The sequence below is a fragment of the Triticum dicoccoides genome, chromosome 3B (assembly GCF_002162155.2).
Source record: "Triticum dicoccoides isolate Atlit2015 ecotype Zavitan chromosome 3B, WEW_v2.0, whole genome shotgun sequence".
NCBI classification, from domain to species: domain Eukaryota; kingdom Viridiplantae; phylum Streptophyta; class Magnoliopsida; order Poales; family Poaceae; genus Triticum; species Triticum dicoccoides.
The window spans coordinates 238,694,445-238,712,198 of NC_041385.1; the positions used below are offsets into that span (position 1 = coordinate 238,694,445).

General features: G+C 51.7%; 1 protein-coding gene across 1 annotated transcript; it reads left to right on the forward strand.

Moving 5' to 3' along the window:
- The first annotated feature begins 340 nt into the window (after positions 1-340).
- LOC119279502 lies at positions 341-16,675 on the forward strand. Its single transcript, XM_037560721.1, has 4 exons — positions 341-362; positions 467-547; positions 992-1,214; positions 16,087-16,675. Exons 1-4 carry the CDS (start codon positions 341-343, stop codon positions 16,673-16,675), a joined length of 915 nt encoding a protein of 304 aa, XP_037416618.1.
- Positions 16,676-17,754: the final 1,079 nt, after the last annotated feature.

Here is a 17,754-nt window from a genome sequence, read left to right on the forward strand (position 1 = left end):
CGATCCTGCCGTGACAGCGGAAGATACGTCCGAGACCACCTTGACGGACCCGGTTCCTTCTCCTCGCAGCAGCCCCCAGCACAGCCCCCAGCGTAAGTGTTTGGTTCACTTCCTGTTGTGGGGCGCGCATGGGTGCTTCTTCTTTTGCTGACATCTTGATTGCTAATCCATTCGTGTAGGAGCAGAGCAGGCCCATCAGGGGCAATAAGAAACCGCCCTGGAGGTGCTGTCTGCTTCGACTATGCCGCCAAGGGGCGATTCCCCGACAAGGGAGCGCTCCCCGGCAAGGGAGGGGTCCCCAACAAGGGACGGAACCGGCGAGCCCTTGGTGGAGGAGCCCATGGTCACTGAGCCCAGCACAGGTAACCTTCCTTGTCGGAAATCTTCCCTTGGGTTCTTCTTCTGATCTTCTTTCTTCTTTTTTTTGGATATTTGCTTGACTTTTCCTTCCTCTTCCTATCCTCAGATCCCCCTCTCGCAGACCCGATGGAGATCGAGGCCACCGGCGAGGAAGGCGCACGCGGCAATACTGAAGATGCCGCCGCTGGCGAGGAAGAGGCCGGCGCTGATGAGCCTGCCGACGAGGAGGCCGCCAAGGCTACTGGCGCAGGAGCCGGTGAGGGGTCCGGCGATCATACTGACGACCCGGAGGGCACAGGAGCGCAAGGCGCTGCACCGCCCGCCGACCCCTCCGCCACTGATGCAGCGCCGGGCTCCGACGAGCCCCAGCCAGGCGCGTACTTGAAGGCCGGCGAGGGCGTGTACATCAAGATTCCCTGGGCGTCGAGCTCCAGGGCACCAGTTGAAGGAGAGGAGTTTGACAAGGAAGTGCTCACCTCTGCTGGGCTGGCAGTGGTCGATGCACCCAGCAGCAGCAGTGGCGATTCCGAGGAGGAGCGGCTGCTCCGGAAGCTGGTGTCACTCTACCGCGCCCGGCAAGCGAAGCTTGAGTCCCGGGAAGCGCTTGTCGCGCAGGCGGGAGTTGACATAGAGAAGCATGCGGAGGAGCTCAAGAGCCGCAACCAGGAGGCCCTCCGGTCCATTGCTGAGGAGAGGGCGCAGCTCGACGAGGCAAAGAAGGTGTTCATCCTGGAAAAGGCTGAAGCCGAAGAGCAGCAGAGGCTCGCCGCCGAGGAGCTGTCCAAGCGGGACGGTGAGCTGATACAGAAGAAGGTGAACTTGGACAGTCACGAAGAGGAGCTCGCCGTCCAGGAGCAATCACTTGGCGGGGCACTCAAGGAAGCAAAGGATGCCGCCGCGGCTGCCGAGGCCGCCAAGAAGGAATTAGAGGGGAAGGTGACGCAGCTGGAGGCGGACATGAAAAGGAAGAACGAAGAGCTTGCCGCACTCCAGCGCGAACGCGAGAAGGATGCACGCGCCCATGGCGATCTGCAAGTTAAGCTTGCCGAGAAGATCAAGGAGCTGAATGCCGCCAAGGACTCGGGTGCTGATCTGGAGCTGAAGCTGGCCACCTTGGCGGGGACGCTGGACGCCGCGAAGAAGCGAGAAGATGACTTGAGGAAGGAGCTCAAGGGCAACGAGGAGCTGCTGACGAGGGCCGCTAAGACCCAGAACACCTTCAAGGCCACGGTGGAGCTCTGGACGGAGGGCCTCGTCAACATTGCTACATCCATCGACGAGGAGCTGGCGGAGCTTGACTTGGCGGGCTTCGGGTACTCCACTGAAGAAAACCTCCAGCCCAGCGCCAAGCTCACGCTTTTCTTCAAGGGTGTGGTGACGGCTCTCCAGCAGCTCCGGGAAAGAATCCCGAAGAAGCTGGCCGACGAGTCGCGCGCGATCTGCGCCAGGGTCTTGGAGAAGGTGTTGGTGAAGATACTCTTTCGCAAACCGAGCATCGACCTCACCAGTGTCACCAAGAAGCTGCCGGCGGGTGCTGCTCTTGAAGAACTCAAGGCCATTGTCGCACCCATTGTGGACAAGGTGAATGAGGTCAGGAGGGTCGACGGCGAGCGCGTGGTTTAGGCCACCCTTCTTCTCCCTTTTTCTTGCCACTGCCGTTTCAGTTATGAGAACAATCTAGTCAGTGCCACAATAAGTTATTCTTGTAATATAACTTTATTCTGGGCAACGCTCGCTATGTTATATCCTTTACTCTGTTACATCCCTTGTATGTTTTTACCCTACGCTCTAAGGGAACTTGCCGGCGCAAACACACTTGCTGAGTGCGGAACATCAGCAGCCTGCTGGCGGTGTTGCCTCCGGCAAGAAATCTTGTCGGGGCCAGTTGCAGCGCACTTGCATTGTTGAGCGGACTCAAAACAAATCAAGGGCGCAACTTAGCCGCGAGTCGATTCCTCCGCGCACAGGTTTTCCATACAAGGCACGGACGTTTCAAGGAGTATAACTTAAAAACTTAAAACTTGGTTATGCTCAAATTTTGGCAACTCAGCTTTTCTGTCGCCTGTGTTCCGGCAAGGCCATACTTCTTTGAATGATGCCCGGTCCGCACCTGCATCCTCTCCCTCTCGAAGCTTCTGGTGTTAACTTTGCAGCTATGGTAGCAGCGCAAAGTTTGCTGGTAGCGAGCAGCTCGTACCGCAGCCTGAAGACGATCTACCTCGAGGAGCAGCGCGTCATCTTGCCGTAGCTGCTCTTGCTCTAGCTCATCATGAGCGAGCACTCGAGGCAATCCGTATACGAGGGGAGAGGGGCCGAGAATGTCGAGCCCCTAGACCGAAAATGGGCAGGATAAAGGGATTGTTTGGAGAGCTTGAGCTGGTTGATGTATCTGTTTGGAATGGAACTGGCATGCTTCACACTTGGTTACTTGTGCAGTTGCATCCTGGAGGGCTCTCGGCCAGAAGAAACCTTGCCGGAAGGCTTTGCCGGCAAGCGCTCTTGCGCCAATGTGGTGACCACATATGCCTCCATGAATCTCCGCCAACAGCTTCTGTCCATCTTCCCGGGAAATGCACTTCAATTTCACTCCGTTGAATCTTCTTCTGTACAGTATGTCATCGACAAACTGGTACATAATAGATTGCCGGGCTACTTTCTCCGCTGCTTCTTGCTCCTCGGGAAGTTCTCCTGTTTGAAGGAATTGGACGATCTGCTGTGCCCATGCCGGAGCTTGTGGCTCGACGACAAGGACTAAAGGCGCAAATGCTGCTGCGGGAACATCCGCTTCTACGGCAAGAATCTGGGACCCTGCCGGAGCGTGATGCTCCCCGGCAAGCGTGTCGGGACACAGCTTGTCGGGAGCGTCTGCTTCAACGAAACAAGCCCTGGGGCTTGTCAGAGCAGACTGCTCCTCAGCACTTTCTGTGTTGATCCTGGGGACCTTCTTGGCGGCGGCTTCGGGGAGCTCTGCCGGAAAGTAGTCGCCAGTAATCAACTTTCTCTTCTTGCTCTGTGCAGTTGATGGTGTTACAGATGGTTGAGTTAGCTTGAGCACGAAAATCCCTGGTTCCACAGGCAACTTAAGTGCGGCACATTTTGACAAGCCATCTGCAATGTCGTTCTGAGCTCTTGGAACGTGTTCCATCTGCAGGCCGTCAAAATGTTCTTCTAGCTTCCTCACTTCATCAATGTAGGCTTCCATCAACGGACTCTGATAATCTTTGTTAACTTGGCGGACGACAAGCTGCGAGTCACCCCTGACAATAAGCTTCTTGATCCCAAGTTCTGCCGCGATCCTGAGTCCGGCAAGCAAGCCTTCATACTCTGCAGTATTGTTTGTTGCTTGCTCCTTGGGAAAGTGCATTTGGACCACGTACTTGAGGTGCTCTCCGGTGGGGGCGACAAGTAGTACGCCCGCACCAGCGCCTTGCAGCGAGAAGGCACCATCAAAGTACATGATCCATTCTTTGCTCGCTTCCTTGACGGGGACGCTCCTCTCCGGAGTCTCTTCATCAGGTGTTGGCGTCCATTCTGCTATGAACTCTGCCAATGCTCGGCTCTGAATAGTTGAAGTACTTTCAAACTTGAGGCCAAAGCTTGACAATTCCAGCGCTCACTCGACAATCCTGCCTGTTGCTTCTGGATTTTGCAATATCCTCTCCAACGGAAAGCGAGTGACCACTGTGATCTCATGTGCTTGAAAGTAATGGCGCAGCTTCCTCGAGGCCATGAGTAGGCCGAAAAGCAACTTCTGCACACCAGAGTACCTTGATCTAGCCCCCTGCAGGAGGGAACTGACAAAGTAAACTGGGCGCTGCACCATCTTCTTCTTTTTTTCTTCCGGCAACTGTACAGATCCATCCTTGCCGGAGCCAGAACTTGTCGGGGAAGCCCCTTGCTTGTCGCTGGACTCGCTTGCCGCGGTCGCTGGCTCATCATCTGCCTCCCTCTCCGCAACTAACGCAGCACTAACCACTTGATTGGTTGCCGCTAGATATAGCAGCAACTTCTCTTGTGGCTTAGGTGCGACAAGTGTTGGAGTGGAGAATAGGTATCTCTTCAAGTCCTGCAGCGCAGCCTCCGCTTCCGGAGTCCATTTCATTGGACCCGCCTTTTTCAAGATTTTGAAAAACGGCAGGGCGCGCTCAGCAGACTTGGAGATGAACCTACTGAGAGCAGCAACACAGCCGGCAAGCCTTTGCACGTCCTTGACTCGCTTCGGTGCTTCGATCTACTCAATTGCTTTGATCTTGTCGGGATTGGCTTCAATCCCTCTCTGAGATACAAAGAATCCGAGAAGCTTGCCGGAAGGAACTCCAAACACACACTTCTCGGGATTCAACTTAAGATTGATCTTGCGCAGATTTGTGAAGGTCTCGTCCAAGTCTTGGATCAAAGTTGCTCTGTCTCTGCTCTTGACCACTATGTCATCCATGTAAGCCTCTACATTTCTGTGCAGCTGTGGCTCAAAAGCATGACTGACTACTCTTGCAAATGTTGAGCCAGCATTCTTTAGTCCGAAAGGCATCCGTACAAAGCATTACGTGCCACATGGAGTAATGAACGCGGTTTTTTCTTCATCCTCTTCTGCCATGAAGATCTGGTGATATCCTGAGTATGCATCAAGGAATGAAAGCAGATCACATCTTGCTGTGGAGTCGACAATCTGGTCAATGCGCGGCAAGGGAAATGGATCCTTGGGACAAGCTTTATTAACATCAGTGAAGTCAATACAAAGCCTCCACTTCCCGTTTGCTTTGCGCACGACTACTGGATTGGCTAACCATGTTGGATGGAGTACTCCTCGGACCAAGCCTGCTGCTTCCAACTTCTTGATCTCCTCTGCAATGAACTCTTGACGCTCTACTGCTTGTTTTCTGACTCTCTGCTTGACGGGCCGCGCGTGAGGGCAGACAGCAAGGTGGTGCTCGATTACTTTCCTGGGAACACTGGGGATGTCGGATGGTTGCCATGCGAACACATCGACATTCGCCCGCAGGAAAGCAACGAGCATGCTTTCCTATTTAGGATCAAGCGTGGCACTGATGGTGAAGGTACCACCAGTGCCGTCCTCCTTGGCGGCCACTTTCTTGGTCTCTGGTGAAGCTGTCTTTGCCTTCTTGCACTTGCCGGTGGAGCTCGATGGTGCGTCCTCGACGGTAGCGCAGCACTCTGAAGAGGTGCGCTTGCCGGAGTGGGCATCAGAGCTACTCTTGCCGGACTTGGTCTTCTTCTTCCCCCCGGGAGCTTCAGCGGCAAGGGGCTTGCGTTCTGCTGCAGTTGCTGCTTCCCGGTAGATCTTGTCGGTACAGATAAGTGCATCCTTCTTGTCGCCTTGGACAGAAATGACACTTATCGGACCAAGCATCTTGAGCACATTGTAGGCGTAATGAGAGGCTGCCATGAACTTGGCAAGCGCTGGACGGCCGAGTATCCCATTGTAGGGCAATGGGAAATCAGCAACATCAAATGTGACTCTCTCTGTCCTGAAATTCAGCTCGCTGCCAAATGTCACTGGCAGTATAATCTTCCCCTTTGGCTTGCTCCTTCCCGGGTTGATTCCTTGAAATGTACCAGTTCCTTCGAGCTCGCTGTCAGGGATCTAGAGCTTCTTGAGCACTGCGGAGGAAATCAGATTTAGGCCGGCCCCGCCGTCAACCAACATCTTCGTGACCTTGAGGTTGCGGATTGTTGGCGAAACCAACATCGGCAAGCACCCGACCGCAGTGATGCGATCAGGGTGATCCTCAACGTCAAAGACGATGGGCGTGCTGGACAACTTCAGGGGCCTGCGCGATTCGACTGATGGCTCTATTGCATTTACTTCCCACACCCACTGCTTGAGTTGGCGGTGCGAGGTGTGCAGAGAAGCACCGCCGTCGACGCACAGCACCTCTGTTGCCTTCTGGAACTCCTGCTCGTCAGTCTCATCTTCCTCCATCTCATCATCTTCATCTTCATCTTCGTCCTTGTCGCGGCCACGGGGAGTCCTATCTCCTTGCCGCGGCTTGGCCCTGCCGCGGCGCCCTCCCCGGGCGGGAAGCTTCTTGCCGGATCCTCCGCCATCTTCCCGGGCCTTCTCCTTGTCGCGGCGCTCGTATTCAGCTTTCTGTAGCTCCGCCATCTGCTCAAATTTCTTGCAGGCTTGGAGGTCATGGCCCTTGGTGTGGTGTATCTTGCAATACTGCTTGCCGGAGCCATCCTGCTTGTCGGCGGCCACCACAGCCTCGCCGGAGTCATCAGCTTTGGACTTGCCGGCGCCACTCCCATTGCCGGACTACTCGACGACTAGCACATCCTTAGCCTTTCTCTTTCTGTTATTCCGCCTCCGGTTCTTCCTTGCCGGAGGGGCATCCTCACTATCAGATCCTTCTGCTCCTGCGTTCTCTCCGGGGATTCTTCTCCCCTCCTCAGCCCGTGCACACTTGTCGGCCAGAGCGTATAGCTTGCTGACATCTCTGATCTCGCACATCGCCATCTCCTCCCTCATCCTGCGGTTACGTACGTTCTGATGGAACGCACTAATAACCGCGGCAGGGTGGACGTCTGGGATGTTGTGCTGCACCTGGCTGAATCTCTGTATATACTTGTGCAGTGGTTCTCCTTCTTTCTGGGCTAGCAGATGAAGGTCGCTCTCCTGACCATGGGGCTTGTGGCCGCCTGTGAAGGCGTCGACAAACTGATAGCACAGGTCCGCCCATGAAGAGATGGAGTTGTCCGGCAAGTGCATGAGCCAAGATCTGACGTTGGGTTTGAGCACCAGCGGGAAGTAGTTGGCGAGGATCTTCTCGTCGCGCCCCCCGGCAGCCTGCACCGCGATGGTGTAGACGCTGAGGAACTCCGACGGATGTATCCTGCCATCGTACTTCTCGGGCACGTCTGGCTTGAAGTTCTTCGTACTGGGCCACTGGACTTGCCGCAGCTCACGGGTGAACGCAGGGCAACCTGCCGCGTACGGCAAGTCGCCTGGCTCCCCTGGCGCATGCATATCGACAGTGGGCCCAGCGCGCTGGTCAGATTGACACCGCGCTTCTCTTCTGCGCTCGATGCGAGTGCGAGCGTCGTCATGTCATCGTTCTTGGAGAACGTGGCGTTGATCGCGGCGAGCTCGCGGGTCCGACGATGCGGTGGAGTCGGCGTCGAGGTTGGCCCGGTGAGTCGGCGATCTTGGCCTTCGGGGCGAGGAGTGCATGGTGGTGGCACCCCCAGTGGTCTTGTCGGCATCGGCTTGCACCTGGGCGTCTTGCCGGGGCTTCGATGTGCTCGGTTGCCGGGGCCTGTCGCCGTTGGCGAAGCCAATGAGGCTATAGATAGCGGCCCTCCAGTCGTCGATCTTGTCCGGCACTGGACGGTAATCTAGAAGCAGCTGGGCTCGGGCCAGCGCTTCCTCTAGGGTCTTGGGTGGCGGTGGTGAGCGACGCGAGGTGCGAGACATGCTCAAACTCCTAACAGTGTTAGAAGGAGCAACATCTCGTCCAGCCGACCGCACTGCGCTCGTGCCAACATGTTGATGTGCATGTTGGCCTTGAGCGTCCCGCGACCCACCAGCTTGGCCTTGTTCCAACGCGAGTACGGTGCTAGGAGCACCGTGGCGTTGTCGATCTTGCACCTCCCGGGAGGGGCGCGGCGGATGTGCAGACGCTGAACCTTGCGGGGCCTTGTCCTTGGACCGGGTGACGATGTGAGTCCCCCGGCGGCGCCCGCTCCTCCGCCGGCGTCCACCCCACCGCCCGTTTGCTCCGGTGGCGGTAGGATATCCGCAGACGGAGCGGCTACCTCCGAAGTCTTCTTCTTCGGTGGCATGTCGATGAAGATGTTGATGTAGTGCGCGCAGACGCCGGATCAGATACGCACCACCTCAACGCCCCCCTACCTGGCGCGCCAAAGATGTCGTGGGTTTCTGTGGGAGCACGAGCACCTATGGGGCAGGGGGCCCCTTCTGGTTCGGCAAGGGAGCGGAGGGCGCAAGCAGAGCAGATCGAGGCGGGAGCACGTGGGGGATTTTTACCCAGCTTCGGAGCTCTCCGGAGAGATAAAACTCCTACTACTGCTTTGTGTTTGTATTTGTTCTTGCTTGAGAGCGTGGGTGCGCCGTGGTGTCGAATGGGTCGAATGAACCGAACCAGCCGAACCGCGGGACCAAAATTCCGAACCCCTTCTACGTGCGCATGGGCCTCCTTTTTATAGTCTAACGGGGTCACCGACAGGTGGCGGCGTAGAAAGAGGGGTAGAAAGGTAAAAATGCAGGTTGGTACAACTGCTACCAACAGTGTCCCCTACCTAACTCTGACGGCAGGGGACAAGGGCATTTAATGCCCGTCCGGTCGCCCCAACAGTGCAAGGAAGCGACTGTTAGGGGCGCCACCGATCGCCACGATGGCCTCCTTGTCAGCTTCGCTTGCCACCTCGCACCGCATAGCTGCACAGCGCCTTGCCACGTGCTTCTGGGATAGTCCTGGGGTGACACGTCGTTGGATGCGCTGGAGCTTGGGTGCAGAGTGGCAGTCTTGCCGCGGCAAGCGTCTTGCCGCGGCCGTTGTCTTGCCGCACCAGCGAGCTTGCCGCACGCCGGGCTCTGCCGGGACGCGCGGGACATCGCGGCAAGTTTCTAGAAGTGCCTTCATTGGCCTTCCCGGCAAGCTCCTCTTGCTGGGGTCTTTGTCCTTCCCGGCAAGCTCCTCTTGCCGGGGTCTTGTCCTTCCCGCCAAGCTCCTCTTGCCGGGGCCTTGTCTTCTTAGTTAACACTTTGTTCTTGAATGGCAGTAATATGAATGGCGGAGGATCTTGGCGGGCGCCCGGCAAGCCTTGCCACGGGGCGCTGCAACTGCCCGTGCCCAAGTTCGGGGTACTAAGGTACCCCTACTTTAGTACACTGACACCCGCATCAGTAACTCATGATTGGACGCTTTTAACATGGCAGTTTGATAGTGGTTGCATCTTGCATTGATTTCTATGTTGTACTGCTTCTAATTTTTCGAATTACCACTTATGACAAGACACTTTTAACTTGGCAGAGTAATATTGGTTGCATCTTTCATATGGTGTCTAGCTTGCATTACTTCTATTTTCTTGAAAATCCTTCTGCTTAGATTGCACATCGTAGCTATGAATATGTCATGTCGTCCTGTTTTTATTACATATTCCATCTTTATACGGTTGTCTTACAACAAAGTATTGCTTGTTTGTATCATGCATCAATGAGTTCTGAAGAGTGATTTTATTCTTTTGTGTTGTGGGTACAACTTGACATGGCAAAGTAAAAAAAGAGCAAGAAAAATAATATAGCAGGGAGTGCTGTTACTCGTCGGGTGAAACGGAAAAGGTTCTGCCGTCGAGATTCTGTTGGTACTTATAGTGCAGTAGAAGGTCCAAGTCCACCGGCTAAATCTACAAACACAGTATCACCTGCTCCACCAGCTGCAGCATCCGCTTCAAATGTACCAGCATCTCAACTAGTTACTCGTTCGTTTGCTCCGGAACTGGCCAGTTCCCAAGCTATCTTCACACCTAACACTACTTCCGAAGCACAGCTGACACAACAGGACTTGGCAAGATTAGATGAACCTCATGAGCATCAACACCAAGACGGTACCTGACCGAGTGAAGTTGCATTTGCATGCTCCTTTATATGTACTCTCACAGTTTGATGTACACTAACACTTTCCATATTCATTGTTGAACTAGCACCACGACGCAAGTGGAAACAGACATCAGGGATAATGATTGACAGATTAACAAAATCTAAAGGAGGAAGAATGGAGATCCATTTTGAGGCAGGTTTAAAAAGGCCACGTGATGCTACAGAGTCAGCCAAGTTAGTATCAGAGGTAGCCGTTGCCATTAGGTGTCATGCGCGTATCCTCCCAACGTGGATCCAGTACAGGAATGAGAAAGACAATACCCAGTTTAACACCTTCCTTGACCATTTATCCATAAGTAATGTTATTCATCGCAATTAGTAATATTGTCTTGCTCTGTCCCATACTTTCTAGCTTCCTCCTAATAAGACTCACATTCGTTTTTCAACAGATGAGGTTCAAGTTGGATCCGAAAGATGATGCAACTAAACAAGCATGCACTCATGTTTTTCAGTCTGCTCTATGACAGTATCGGTACCACCTTAGAAAATCACACTTTGAAGGCAAGGCTAACAATGAAATTACCCAAACATCTACAGTGGAATATATTACAGATAAAGACTAGACAGCCCTCGTTAAACACTGGTCTGATCCAAAGTATCAGGTAGGCTATATGTATTTGATCAGACCACATATTGAACTTGTATTTATGTCTGTGCCTTACAAGTGTATCTTCTTCTAGGTTAACTGTTTGAAGCACAAAACCAACCGTTCTAAAGTGAAATTCCAACAGACAACGGGATCTTGTAGCTATATTGCACTCTGCGAGTCTCTTGTAAATAGCTGCTACTTCCTTCTTTTTTTGTGCCATATTATGGTATCTATATTGACTTGTTCCAAATACAGAGGAAAGCCCATGCGGACCAAAAAGAACCGGAACCGAATGCAGTGCAAATCTTCAAGGATTGCCACACCAGCAAGATGAAGGGCATGAGCACACCAGTTCAAGCCACTGTTGTAAGTCCTTACTCCTCATGCCTTGAACTGATTGGTACTGTGATGTGTTCATTTAACTACTTGGTTTGCAGCCAATGTCAGTTACGCTGTTCACTTTTATACACAATTGTCTTAACGTATCATTTCACCTTACATGGTTTAAAAGAGATGAAGGATATTCTTTTGGTCTTAATCTGTAATCTAGTTCTTATGTTCACGTGCGCACACAATGATAAAATAGCCTGTTTGTTTTATATTTGTTTGCCCATGATATGAATGATGTCATACTATGTTCATCCTACTTTAAACCATGTCTCTTTATCCTTAGATGTCAACGAATGTGAGGAAATAGACAACACAGTAGGCATGCTACATGGACATATGTTCCGAAAGTGATTTTATTATGTAGTTGGCACTACAATACATGCAAATGTATTACAGTAGTTCACAAAAATAAGTTATGTATAAATGTTTAACCTACATTGTTTGTTTTTGTCTCATTAGTAACTTATCTGGTACACTAATCTACAAGTTCAAACTTTCAGGAAGTTATGGAACAAATGATTGAATAGCCACAACCACCTGAAGGTGACGAGGCTACTACAGGCACAATGTCACCTCTTGCTGCAGTGCGTCAGTATCGCTCCACTAATAGTGCAAAAGCACCTTCCTGCGTAATTCTGGGTTGGTTGTCAAGGTAACTGAGGGAGTCCTGGACTAGGGGGTGTCCGGATAGTCGAACTATCATCATCGGCCGGACTCCAAGACTATGAAGATACAAGATTGAAGACTTCATCCCGTGTCCGGATGGGACTTTCCTTGGCATGGAAGGCAAGCTTGGCAATACGGATATGTAGATCTCCTACCATTGTAACCGACTCTGTGTAACCCTAGCCCTCTCCGGTGTCTATATAAACCAGAGGGTTTTAGTCCGTAGGACAACAACAATCATACCATAGGCTAGCTTATAGGGTTTAGCCTCCTTGATCTCGTGGTAGATCCACTCTTGTACTACCCATATCATCAATATCAATCAAGCAGGAGTAGGGTTTTACCTCCATCGAGAGGGCCCGAACCTGGGTAAAAACATCGTGTCCCTTGTCTCCTATTACCATCCGCCTAGACGCACAGTTCGGGACCCCCTGCCCGAGATCCGCCGGTTTTGACACTGACAGTAACCTCGTCCAAATCACCTACTGAACAAAATCTTCCTGCTAGACAGAGTGATATATCTGTGCTCCAGACACAAGTCCAATCCCTAATGGACGTCGTTTCGGAAACAACAATAGTGGTTGAGAAATGTCATCAAGATATGAATGGTTTTGAAACCAGACTAACAGACATTCGCTTCGTTGTTGAAGAGCAATGGCGGAACAAGGTGGAGATCGTGTTGTTCCATCATATTCTACAGCCTGAAACATTAGCACTCAGGTCAAATGATCTGTGCTTCTATACATCTGATGGTGCTTTTATCTGGAAGGACTATAAACTTTATGCCAACATGCCTTTTGTTGTATGATTGGAATTTATTTTGTTGTGGTACAACATTTATGATGCTACCACAGGCTGCAGTAATTATGACGCTATTGTGTAGGTTAATCTTAGTAATGTATTCAGCCGAAAGCTTCGTAGGAGCGCAACATGCCAACATTCGTCGGGCCCATTCCAATTGGGCTAAAAATGATTACGGGCCGAAACATGGCATGTAGCCCACCAAAAATATCTGGGCTTAAATTAGCATAAGCTTTCAAATTTTTCTCGTAGTCCTGTGCCCATAGTGGGCCTTCAACAGGCCTAAACATAATTTGGGCCCTCAGTAAAAATAGGCCGTTTACACGTGTAAATATCTCGAGCCCATAAAAAACATGGGCCTTTAATAGACCGAAAGTGAGATTGGGCCCTGATTGTGCCAAATAACCCACTGGACTTAGCAGGCTGAAATGGTGGCCCATTTACGATGCGGATATTTGACAGGCCGGAACTTCGGTCGGGCTAGATTATCGTCATTTTTATATGGGTCGTTAATGGGCCCGATATGACATTGGGCCACAAATGGCCCATGGATTACGTCCGGCGTTAACAGGCCGAAAGTGGCCCAAATCTATAGTGGGCCTCTAACTGGCCGAATGACAGACATGGCCAAATATGACCCAATTCCTTCACAGTCGTTTATGGGCCGAAAGTTTTGATGGCCTGTAAATGGGCCCAAATGAAGCCGGAACTTTAACAGGCCGGAAATACACCAGGTCGTAATTCGGCCCAATTACTTAGTGGACTGTTAATGGGCCAGAAGTGAGCATGGGCTGCATTGATGACATGTTTAGACCAGGCCGTTGATGGGCCAATTTGACGGAGAATGTTGGGCCTTTAGCTGGGCCGGCCCATTATGGTCTGCAAAATCTTGTGGGCCTTTAGCTGGGCCGACTGATTGTGGTCCGCAAAATCTTGTGGGCCTTTAGCTGGGCCGGCCCATTATGTTCTGCTAAGTTTTGTGGGCCTTTAGCTGGGCCTGCCCATTATGGTCCGCTAAATCTTCGGTTGGGCCGGCCCATTTGAACTTTGTGGGCCACTTTTGGGTCGGTTGACGTGTCAACATATCATAGGCCCATCTCGACCGCTGGGTGAGTGACACCTGTGCCAACACGGAGCTGACACGTGGATCCGTCAGCTAATGAGAATTTTACACGTGGAAAATCGGCATTGGTCGTGGCTGTTAACGGTTTATCGGATCCAAAATCCGACCCGATAGCTTAACGACATTTCGTTATGGTGGATGCCACGTGTCGGTCACCCTTGACGAAAGCACTCCTGTGGCACGCGATTTATCGTCATGGAAGTGGACACTTCCGTGATGATAATTTTTGTAATGTCATGGAACACCTCTACGACAGCACAGGTATGACTATCTTGATTCTGTCATAAATTTGTCATGGATGTACATGCATGACAAAAAACGCGACCTACTGTGACAAACACATATCATCACGGAAGTGTATTTTTTTGTAGTGGCGTCTGGAGGTCAGACATATGTCCCTTGAAAATTGGCCCCGAAAGCGTCCTCAAGCTCCTCCCAACTTCCTATTGAGTTTTCGGGGAGGCTTTTCAACCAGTGTTGAGCTGGTCCTTTCAACTTGAGCGGTAGGTATTTGATGGCATGGAGATCGTCTCCACGAGCCATGTGGATATGAAGAATGAAGTCCTCAATCAAACTGCAGGGTCTGTTGTTCCGTCATATGCCTCGATGTTCATGGGTTTAAACCCCTCTGGAAATTTATGATCCAGTACCTCATCGGTGAAGCATAGGGTGTGTGCGGCACCCCTCTATCTTGATGTGTCGTGGCATGCTTCCGACGGATGTAGTGTTCGGTGTAGATTCCGAGCTGGTATTCGATAAGTGTAGTCGTTTTGGTGACCGTGATCCTGCGTAGGAGCACGTTTCCTAGATCCATAGATGGACCTGGCCATACCAGCTCTTTTGTCCAGGTGCTCACGTAGATCGTGAGCTGACTTCTGTGTAGCGTCCTTAGCTGCTTTGTCTCGGCCATGAGGTGGTCGGTCCGGCCGATCGGCCGTATTATTTTTCGGCGGGATGGGCTTTATAGCCTCGTCGTCGAATTCCGGCAGCAGCTTGCGCTATAGGTAGCTCTTTGTGTGGCGATCGCCACCGTATTTTTGTCAGTGTGGAGCACTTTATTCCATCTTCGGTTGAGCGTATCCTGCGCGGCCTTAAGCCTTTGCTTGTGCTTCTTCAAGCTCCTCACGGTGGCAATAAGCCTTTTGTGGAGGTCTTCTTGTTCCAAGTGCTTTTCAAGGATGATGAGTGCATCGTCGTGCAGACTATTCTCCTCTCAGGAGATAGGTTTATAAGTTTTATTTTCTGCATCGCTGTGATCGGCCAGCGGCCCCAGACTATGTTCACCATCCCCTGGCTCATCCCGCTCCATCGCTGGGTCCATGGGGTCGTTGTTACCTTTGGAGTCGACCGGGGTATTATTCTTTCTTATGCCATTATCATTGTCTTTGCTGTGGCGGGATTTAGAGCGGCGCCGTCGTCGGTGCTTTGGTTGATTCTCGAGAGGATTATCCTCCATTGCATCCTTGCGTTCCTCGCCATTGTTCTCTTTGGGTGTGTCCACCATGTATATATCATACAATTAGGTGGCTGTCTAGCGCAGTGTGGGCGGTGGTTCGAAGCCCATGACCAAAAACGAGTCCGGGGGTCGATGACACAGACCTCATCAGAGGCGAAGTCCGTGTACGGCTCTATCACCGATGAGTGCGCGGCCTCCGTGGCGGGGTCCATCGACCCGTCCTGAGATGGCACGATCTGCTCCGGGTTAAGGGACGGGGCAGCTACAGATGTGATCTTCCGAACACCATCCGATGGCAGATCTAAGTCACGCTCATCGGGGCTGTTCGGTGCACCTGTCACGGGCTCCAATCCGTCAAAGCTCAAGTCTCTGCAGTTGTCGGCAGTGTAGTTCAGGCTTCCCAACCTGACCCGGTTGTCAGGGGCATAGCTATCGATCTTCTCCAGATGGCCAAGCGAGTTGGCACGCAGTGGGAAGCGCCAACTACGAATATCTATACAGAGAGGAAAACCTCACCTTGGAGCGCATCTTTGTGGATGACTGAAGGAGCCATCAAGCCTTACCGCGATGACACAGTGGAACTCTCAATGAAAGCACCAATGTTGGTGTCAAAACCGGCAGATCTCGGGTTCGGGGTCCCGAACTGTGTGTTTGAGGCTAATGGTAATAGGAGGCGGGGGACACAATGTTTACCCAGGTTCGGGCCCTCTCTATGGAGGTAATACCCTACTTCCTGCTGGATTGATCTTGATGATATGAGTATTACAAGAGTTGATCTACCATGAGATCATATAGGCTATACCCTAGAAGCTAGCCTATGATTATGATTGTTCTTGTCATACAGACTAAACCCTCTGGTTTATATAGACACCAGAGGGGGCTAGGGTTACACAGAGTCGTTTACAGAGAAGGAAATCTACATACCCGAATAGCCAAGCTTTCCTTCCATGCAAAGGAGAGTCCCACCCGGACACAGGACGAAGTCTTCAATCTTGTATTTTCATAGTCCAACAGTCCGACACAAGTACATAGTCCGGCTATCCGAGGACCCCCTAATCCAGCACTCCCTCACTTGCCACTGCTTTCTCCCGGCTCTGTGCCTCGCCAACGCTCTCTCCCTACTCTTCCTCGCCTCGTCGCTGCCGCTCCACCGTGCCTCCACATCACCGGGAAACATGGGGATACCGCGGCGTCCGCATGCGCCCCTCCGGCGGCTTCTCCACTGAGATCCGGTTCCACGGGATGCGCCTCGGCCACGGCAATTTCGACACTACGAACAAGGCTGCCCGCGCGTACGACGTGGTGGCGTGGTGCCTCCGGTGGCCTCATAGAACATTGAACTTCCCCAATGTGCCGACACGGGAGCGGTTGCAGGAGCTCACGCCTCTACCGCGGCTTAGCACCGACGAGGATCATGGCGACAACTGGAGGTGGGAGCACCGTCTCGACATCACCGAGATGGACGAAGAAGACATGCTGTTGTGGCGCCAATGCTTCCCGCAGGACATCATCAACAAGCGTGAGTTCTACGCGAAAAGGAGGGCGGAGAGGGATAAGAGCAGGGTAGAGCGGGCCCCCTATCGCGAGGACAAGCGTAGGCGAAATGCGGACGCTCAATTCAACACGAGGCTAGGAGTAGCGCCGCCCTAGGAATCCGACGACGTTCGGTATATTCACGCATACAGTCAGACGTCGGAGGAGGACATCACCGAGGAGGAGTTGGACAACAAGGAGTAGTTGAATTATCTTTTTTTATCTATCTATGCTGAGAACTATCCTCTACTCTCTAGTCTCTCTACTTCTCGATCTCAGCACTGTAAATGCTTTTTTTAAAGCGCCGAGTGTTGTGATTCTGTTGGAGATGCTCTAAGATGGCAGACGAGTGCTTTAATGTTGCCCACAGGATGCACGAGTATTACTAGTAGTATATTTTTCATGCCATGTTGAGATTTTAAAACCACGAGTTCGAACATGCAGAGGAGCAATGAAGACCAAACACGGGATATTGGGGACATCTTCAAGGAGCATGGCAAGTTAAAGAGGATCTACACTGAACCTGTAAAACGAGCTTTGGTAAGTAACACCCTTTCAATTACTTTCGTTTAGCCTCGTGTTCTTCGATGTGTATATGTTGTAGTTTCTGTTTCACTTAAGCCTCGTGTTCTTCGATGTGTAATAAGAAAAGTCTTAATCATCCTAATGCTTTCATTTTTAGCTTGATGTAGGAAGTGGGTGTTCTCACCTTGTAGTTTGTTTTTATATTTTTTTTCCTTTTGAATTCACTTCTCCGAGTTCTGTTTTTCTGGCTTCTCCCAAATGGATCTGGTTTTCTCTGAGTATTGATCTAAAAAAGAAGTAACTTCATGTCAGGATGTAGTTCCTGTGAGGAGGGAAGTATGGTCAACCTCGAGATCATGTTTCCAAAATGAGGCTGGATTACACACAAGGTGCCAGTTCCCTAATGATGCTGGATTAGACACAAGGTGCAAATTCCCAGATGATGCTGGATTACACACAAGCCAGGTGGAGTCGTCAGCTGTCCGTGTCCTCGTGGCTCTAGTAAAGGCTGAAAGAAATCATGTAGTAGCCCTTGAGAATATAGCTGAGTTCCTGAAGAAGCGAAAAGAGAAATCAGATGCTCTCTTCACCCAACCCAATGAAGAGATGGAAGAAGCCAGAAATAAGCTAGCAGAGGCAGAGCAGGCTAGGCGTCTCCTGCTATCTAAAAC

What these genes read in the sequence shown, in the direction of transcription:
- LOC119279502 (XM_037560721.1), top strand. Translation starts at nt 341, where the DNA reads ATGGTCACTGAGCCCAGCACAG. An exon ending in GGTCACTGAGCCCAGCACAG is followed by an intron (nt 363 to 466) that starts GTAACCTTCCTT and finishes TCCTATCCTCAG; the next exon opens with ATCCCCCTCTCGCAGACCCG. An exon ending in GAGGAGCTCGCCGTCCAGGA is followed by an intron (nt 1,215 to 16,086) that starts GCAATCACTTGG and finishes CCCCTAATCCAG; the next exon opens with CACTCCCTCACTTGCCACTG.